We start from the raw sequence: 8,359 nt of genomic DNA, 5'->3' as shown, positions 1-8,359 counted from the left end.
CAAAATGCTAGCCCAAGAAGAAGTGTTCAAAAGAGATGAGAAGAGTTGCCACATAGGTTATACATTTGCGTAGAAATAACTCAAGTTTGTCTTATTCTCGTGGTCCATTGTGAACACACAATGCTGTCTTTGTGTGAATACAATTTACTTTAATTTTTTTTTCCAAAAAAATAAGCTTAACTCATCCTGCAGCATCCTTGCGAGTTAAATGTTCAAAAATGTTGTTGAGATATTTATTTTAATGGACAAAAGTCAAGCATTCTCTATTCTTTTCCAACTCACATCTCATTCTATAAATAAGAACATTTTGCACTCTTCTTTTCCATAACAAACACATAATATTAAGCTATTATCCTCTTTATTAATAGCTTAAATTCTAACATCTTAAGAGTGATAATCGCAAACTAATTAAGAAAGAAAAAAAGAGAATGGTGTTACTTGGGATATTTGCTTTGTTAGCAATATTAGCTCTCTTTTTTCTCCTGAAACTAATATTTTCTTGGTGGATTTCACCGATTCAAAGAAATCATAAGCTTCAAAGATGTGGGTTTCAAGGGCCAACCCCAAATTTTCCATTTGGAAATATTCAAGAGATGAAAAAGAAGAACGGTGTTGATTCTTCATCTGGGTCCTCAAAGCTCACCCACGATATCCACTCCACTGTGTTCCCCTATTTTTCTAGGTGGCAAAATTCATATGGTTAGTTCTCAATTAATAATATTAATATACATGGATAAACATTTAATGTCATACTTCAAATATTTATATTTTAACTATTATAAATATATAATTAGTAGGTTATTAAAAATATATAACTAGTAGGTTTTTTTTTTTTAAAAAAAAAATAATAATCATTCATTCAAATTCATCAAGTACATCGATACAATACAAATTCAAAATCGCTACAAATAGAAATGGTGAATTTGCGAACAAACTCATAGAATCTATGTTAATATATAACATAAAACGGTAGTGTACATAAGCCTTCAAATATGGCTATATTCAAGTTTCCAGAATACTCGTGCATCCAGATATACAATGTTGACGACGCTAAAGTCATTGGATATGTACTTGATCAAAGTTATTCTTTCAACTTGAATCAAATAAACACTATAAGACATGAAATAAAAAAAAAACACCACACAAATACCGGAAATCAACACAAACAACGACGAAATAACAAAGACATACAAAAGAAGACCGAAAATATGTAAAATCACTTATTTGACTAAAAGAAAAATAACTGGTGGGGTGATTTCAGGCCAAAAATTGACCCTAAATCACCCCTCTTAGTAGATCAAGAAGAAGAAAAGTAGTGATGGATAGAATTTTGCAATGAGAAGTAAGTATTGATCCCTACTATATCTTCGATATATAATTAGATCAAAAAGAAGAAAAGTAGTGACGGATAGAGTTTTGCAAGGAGAAGTATTGTTCCCTACTATATCTTCGATATATAATTGGTAGGCTATTAGTTATGATTTGTTTTCAATACAAGTTATGATTTAATTTATGCGTAAAATACACATTTACCGTTACATGTATAATTATAATGAATGCCATGCATAAATATTTATTTAAAAATATAAGTAATTAGTAAGATATGATTAAATTTTACAACGTGAACATGTGGTTCTGACATTTTCCCTCAAAAAAAAAAAAATGTGGTTCTGACATTTCTCATATATAACTTCCTCCGGTGGAGGGAACCTATTAAAAAAACATTTTAAATTGTTGTGTAAACTGATCTTTTACATTAATTAAAATCTATTTTTTACGGGTCACTAATTTAAATCTTCATTGCAAATGTATTAATTTTTTGTAATTTCTCTAAGCCAAACGAATATACATAATTTTTTTTTTTTTGCAGGAAAGGTACAATAATTAAAATCTATTTTTTATGGGTACACTAATTTAAATCTTCATTGCAAATGTATTAATTTTTTGTAATTTCTCTAAGCCAAATGAATATACATAACTTTTTTTTGCAGGAAAGGTTTTCATCTATTGGCTAGGCGCAGAACCTTTTCTCTACATTGCAGACCCTGAATTCTTGAAGAAAATGTCCACTGAAGTTATTGCAAAGAGATGGGGAAAACCAAATGTGTTTAGAAATGATAGAGAGCCCATGTTTGGAAAAGGTTTGGTGATGGCTGAAGGCAGTGAATGGGTTCATCATAGGCATGTTATATCCCCATTATTTTCTCCTCTTAACTTGAAGGTTTTTTATTTCCCTTACTCTCACTAGAGAAAATATTTTATAAATTGAGTTGCAATTTCAACTTTAAATCGTACATCAACTTTTTTTTTTGAAAATTCATGTCACCAAATTCACTTAATTTATTACTAATTATATATACAAATTATACGTTTAATGATCGAATAGGCAATGGTAAGCATTATGGTAGACTCTACAAAGCAAATGATTGATAGATGGATTACGCAAATCGACTCAGGAAACCCCGAAATGGATGTCGAAAGAGAGATCGTTGCAACTGCAGGAGAGATTATAGCAAAAACAAGTTGTGGTATGAAGGATGAAAATGCAAGGAAAATTGGTGAAAAATTACATACCCTACAAATGAAACTTTTTAAAACAACAAGATATGTAGGTGTTCCGTACATCAAGTGCATTGAAATGAAAAAAACCCTAGAGACAAAGAAACTTGGGAAAGAGATAGATAAGCTTTTGCTTTATGTAATTGAAACTCGAAAGGAATCAAAAGTTAAACATCAAGGTAGAGAAGATTTGTTGGATTTGTTGTTGCAAGAAAATCAAGTTGATGGAAAGTATGGGAAAATATTGACCACAAAACAATTGGTGGATGAGTGCAAGACCTTTTTCATTGGTGGCCATGAGACAACAGCATTGGCTATTTCTTGGACTTTGATGCTTTTAGCTATGCATAAAGATTGGCAAAATCAATTGAGAGATGAGATAAGAGAAGTGGTCGGTGATAAAGATGTTGATATTAATGTGCTTGCTGGATTGAAAAAGGTAAGTTAATCTTGCTAATCTAACTCGCTATATATAAATTATGCTTGTTTTTTTAAAAGTCAAAATTATATTGATTAAACTTTTTTTTGGTGGTGGTCGGGGTTCGAACCCCGACCTTACATATATTATGTCTTTATTAAAACTATTCTAGCATAAGGAGTGCAAAGAATAAAAAAAATTACAAAGATAAAGAAAAGTAAAAAGAGAGGAACAAAGAATGTAAAGAGGTCGTGAGACAAAGACAACCAAGTAGATTTATCTGCTACTAATGAAAATTATAAAGTTTTTTTTTTTTCATAGACTTAATCCACCATCAAACTTAAACTTTGGCACGATCGATACTTTGCTCCGGAGATAACTCGTTGTGACCAAAAAGCTTGTTGGTGTGTTTAGATCACATAATCCAAGTACAAGCCAATCAAATGGCATGAAAAACGTTACAATAGCCTTTGTTAAGAGCAAGAATACCACAATTAAGAACACAATTTCAAAAAATACCAAAAGAAGCGCAATCGAAGAAAAAATGATGGTGATTTCCGCCCACTCCACAACCATAAAAGAAAAGAGAAGAATATGAATTGATAATACCACGTTGAAACAAGTTGACCTTTGTTGGAAGTCTATTTTGAATTAGCCTCCAAGCAAATACTGACAACTTAAGAGAAACTTATTTGTTCCAAATCAAGTTGTGACGAGGTAAAGGCTCATTGTTTGCATCTTGAGAAAGCAAGTGATAAACTCCTTTGATGGAGTAGCATACATAAATAACTTATAAAGTGTAATTAAAATTAGACAAAGAAACAAAGTAATATATATATATATATATATATATATATATATATATATATATATATATGAGGAGGGATATATTGACTCCAAGAGTAAGTCTAAAAAGTTACTTCACATCCACACCCTCCATTTTATCTAAATTTAATGGACAATATTTATGGGTTATTAATAATCATATGATCTCATCTGCCTAATCATTTTTAGAATATAAATTATGATTTCCTTTTTTACCTCAAAAAAAATTATGATTTCCTTTTTGATTCAATAAATATCAATAATTACATGAGTTTTTTTTTTTCAACGCCTAACCTTACGTTACTATATTGTTACCACCATTTCAAAAATTAAATCATGTCAAAAAATTAAATCCATGGCTTTGCATCTCCACGATAGAAATAGACAAAAGGTTCCTAAAAAAAATAGACAAAAGATATGTCTAACTCAAATTCAAAGGCATGGTTAAATTTAATTAAAAACTAGGGTTAGCAACATAAAAGTCCACTGATCAATCCTCAAAAAGAATAATTCAACAATAATCATTTCTCAAAAGCACGTATGGATAATCCAAACAAAAAAAAACACATATGGAAGCATCAACACATTCCAAAAATTACATACTAATGGGTATTAAAAAAAATGTATGTAATTTACACAGTGAATCGTGAAATAAGTTGCAGCGAAGTTTCTTTTGGAATTTTTTATGAACAAGTTGCAGATGAGAGGAGTTTGTAAAAAAAAATTAGGGACTATATTTTCTTTACCAACTTACCAAAAATTAGTTGCGTTTATTCCCTAAAAAAAAAAAATTTGTTGTGTTTATAAAAGGTAAATATTCATGGAGTCAAATGATGAAAATTGTGATTAATGTGGTGAGATTGGTTAAGGTAAATGAGGTCACATGATTATTAATAAGCATCAAATCTAGTCCATTAAAATTAGATAAATTGAAGGGTGAGGATGTGGAGTAACTCTTTAGACTTAGGGTGTGCCTGTTTCAAGTTTATCAAATTTATTCCTAGGAATAATATTCATTGGAACATAAAGATGAAAATTTTATTCCAAGGTATTTAGGAAAAAGATGTTTGCTTAACATTATATATATATATATATATATATATATATATATATATATATTGGATGAGTTTTATATTTGTTTGTGAATAATCTATAACAATATATAAAAGAAATACACTCTTTTTGCTGAACTTTTCTTTCATTTTTACCCTTAATTTAAACTATTTTATCTTTTTATAATATTATTTAAATTATCAAATAAAAAAGTTAATTAAATCTCATTAGAAAGGAATAATTCACAATAACAGAAACAATATTGGACGTTATAAAAAATATATACTATTTTGACCTAATATAAAAAAATTATTGTGTTTTGGCATAATATTTTTTTCTTCCAATTTTACCTTTCAATTAACTTATTTTTCAGTATTTTATAATTTCCCGCCAGTAAAACGGAAAGACGGACACATTAGTGTCCGTCTCAATGCTGGTTTTAACAATAAATTTGATATATTTTGGTTATGATGTGGTGTTTTATAGCATTAACTAAGATATATCTTTAATGTGTTTGTTGTCCAAATATTCAGATGAAGTGGGTGATGAATGAAGTTTTGAGGCTCTACCCAACAGCACCAAATGTTCAAAGGCAGGCTAGAGAAGACATTAAATTTGATAATCTAACAATTCCTAATGGGACCAATATGTGGATCGACGTTGTTGCGATGCACCATGACTCATCATTGTGGGGAGAAAATGTAAATGAATTTCGACCAGAAAGATTCATGGATGATGTAAATGGTGGATGCAACCAAAAAATGGGATACTTACCTTTTGGATTTGGAGGAAGAATGTGTGTTGGTAGAAACTTGGGCTTTATGGAGTATAAGATAGTGTTAACCCTTCTTCTCTCTAGATTTAGTTTTAAAATTTCCCCAAATTATATTCATTCACCTTGTATTATGCTCACACTAAGGCCAGCTTATGGACTTCCTCTAATCGTTCAGCCGCTTTAAATCCATCCTTAATTAGCACTTTCTTCCCAAAATAATTTTGATGTACAATTGTTTTGGAATGAGCTAGAGAGTCCTTGTTGCTAGATAATTGATGCATGATTCAGTATCAATGTATTACTATAACTAGAAAGTCATAACTATGCATACGTGGGAAAAAAAATAATCAATAAATATTTTATTTTCACTTTTTGAAAGTCATAACTATTTTAATACTTTTCCTTACAAAAAAAAAAAAAACTATTTTAATACTTTGATTTTCTATATACTTTCATAAAAATGAAGTCTTTATTTTAATGAGTGATGAGTCAGTACGAAAAATTAAATCCAAAACATACTTTTTTTTTTTTTTTGAGAGAATCCAAAACATACTTAAGTGGCTCAAAGCAAAGTAATAGTTGCGGATGTGTGCAAGAAAATACTATATGCAAATGCAACTGGACAAGCAGATAAATTCTTCATTGCTCACTCACAGAAATTGTAAAAGAAAAAAAGTAGGTAAATATTGAAAACATGGACATGAACAACAAAGAAGGTTAAGAGACTCTGTATTGTTTAGATTGTGCTCTAGAATTTCTTCAAGCTAGACTCACATAACTGATTGTTGCGGAGAAATGAGGTTTACGAAAAGAAAAAAAAAACACATCATTTTTTTTAAATGCAAGAAGAAAAAAAAGGAATTTATTGATTAAAAAAAGGTTTAAAACCTCTTGCTGCCTATTAAGATTGAAAAGAAAAAAAAAATACTTCGTGGTAATTTTAAGTTTTAATTATATTTTTAAGGGAAGTTTTAATTATTTTTCAAACGCTAATGAGATTTTTTTTTAAGAAGTAGAAGCTATATATATTAAAAGTTAAACCCTATTAAGCATAAAATGTGCCTAAAAGTCCCTTCGGGGACATCCGATAAAATGTGTCTAAAAAGGATCAAAAGAAAGTGTCAATATACAAAAAAATAAAACAGTCTAAAATCAGCTGTTACATATTAGCGTAACCAAGACAAATTGACAGATTGGACCACCAAGAATGAAAATCATAAAAATAATCAGATCTGTAAGCCTTTAACCACCACTAAGAATGAAGGTTGATGCGTTCAAGTAGCTGATCATGAGAAACTTGCTTATTGCGAAAAATTCTTTTTGTTTAAGAAGCTAAATTGAAATTATATAACCAAACAACTTTACTTCCCCCCGCACAAGGATTGCTAGGAAAAAGTAAAGAGAAAAGTGTAGTTACATCAGATAACGAAATAAAATATCAAAAAGAATGTTAAATACTAATTATTACAAGCATAAAAGAGGATTGAGCCATCACATATGGTAACTAAAAGCAATATTGATGTGTTTCGCCTTCAGCCACTCAGAAGAATGTGTCTTAACTTTGTCAAGCAAGTGTTGGAGAGTATTATATTTATTCTTGAAGATTCTAACATTTCTTTCTTTTAAGATAACTCAAACAGGGGAAAACCAAATTAATTGAAGTAGGACCCGTTTGTATTTTGAGGAGCCTCCCAAAACGCTACACTATGATAAGTGATCTTACACATAATAAGATGTGATCATAACAAAGACTAATCAATCATAAACATATATCCAAAGCTGACAAAAACAGTCGCAATGAAGGAAAAGACGAAGCGCGTCTTCCAAATTACCACAACCTCACACGCAAGACTGGGCATGCTGAAATTACCGCCCTTTTGATCAAGTTGCCTTTCGTTGAAAGGCGATTGTGAAGTAAATGTCACATAAACATATTAACTTTCAAAGGAACATTCCGATGTCAAATTACATTATTATCATTTGCAATGTTTTGCTGATAGTAAAAAATTATAAGCACAACTAAATGTAAATTTTTTAGATGCTTATAATTTTTTATAAGCATGCAATCTTCACAATCACATGTCGCTAACCTCATCCTGCTAAACAATTGAATTCAATGACCCAATACACTCCCTCAGCTGGTCCTCCTCCCAAGCTCATAACCTCCTACACCAATACCAAGCCTCGCCACCCCTCACTCCAACCTAAATGCTACGTCTCAGCCAAAGTTGTCATTTTATTCTCGTAGAGCTCAAAAAGGTGGATGAACCTATCCTTCAAAACCTCTCCTTCCAACCAAGGATCCCACCAAAATAAAAACAAAGCTCCATCACCTAACTCACACAAATCCATTTTCCCACACCCGCACCAACACCTATTAATATTGATTAAATTATTCCACCACATTGAGCTCCCTTCCTCCTTGTCGCGTCATTTTTCGAATGTCAAGACTATTTGATTAGCTTTTGACTCACTTTTTTTATTCACGACTGAACTTTTAATTCTTTCAGAAGAAAGTGGAAAAAGGTTCAAATACCACATTTTTAGAGATTAAGGGTTCGGGGGTTGGTTACATAAAGGGAAGGTGTTAGCACCCTTTTTGTTCGTAGTACTCTACGAGAACCTCTTGATTTTATTTAACTTTTGTGCTTGAACTTGCTTGCTTTTTAAAAGAAGGAATTAAAGTGATAAAAAGAAAAGGTACATTTTTGTTTATATTTTTTTTATTG

General features: G+C 30.5%; 1 protein-coding gene across 1 annotated transcript; it reads left to right on the top strand.

The window, feature by feature from the left end:
* The first annotated feature begins 324 nt into the window (after window positions 1-324).
* Window positions 325-5,998, top strand: LOC146956242 (cytokinin hydroxylase-like). The gene is made up of 4 exons (XM_085727885.1): window positions 325-699; window positions 1,992-2,221; window positions 2,387-2,998; window positions 5,389-5,998. Exons 1-4 carry the CDS (start codon window positions 429-431, stop codon window positions 5,812-5,814), a joined length of 1,539 nt encoding a protein of 512 aa, XP_085584011.1. The 5' UTR covers window positions 325-428; the 3' UTR covers window positions 5,815-5,998.
* The last annotated feature ends 2,361 nt before the right edge of the window (window positions 5,999-8,359 follow it).

The sequence above is a fragment of the Medicago sativa genome, chromosome 1 (assembly GCF_051527215.1).
Source record: "Medicago sativa cultivar Bolivia chromosome 1, Bolivia_mono, whole genome shotgun sequence".
Lineage (NCBI taxonomy): Eukaryota > Viridiplantae > Streptophyta > Magnoliopsida > Fabales > Fabaceae > Medicago > Medicago sativa.
The sequence above is the reverse complement of the archived record's forward strand: the minus strand, read 5'-3'. Positions and strand labels throughout refer to the sequence as shown.

Coding starts and splice junctions, on each gene's coding strand:
- LOC146956242 (XM_085727885.1), top strand. CDS start 429: ATGGTGTTACTTGGGATATTTGCTTTGTTAGCAATATTAGCTCTCTTT. Junction 700..1,991: donor TAGGTGGCAAAATTCATATG/GTTAGTTCTCAA, acceptor TTTTTTTTGCAG/GAAAGGTTTTCATCTATTGG. Junction 2,999..5,388: donor TGCTTGCTGGATTGAAAAAG/GTAAGTTAATCT, acceptor CCAAATATTCAG/ATGAAGTGGGTGATGAATGA.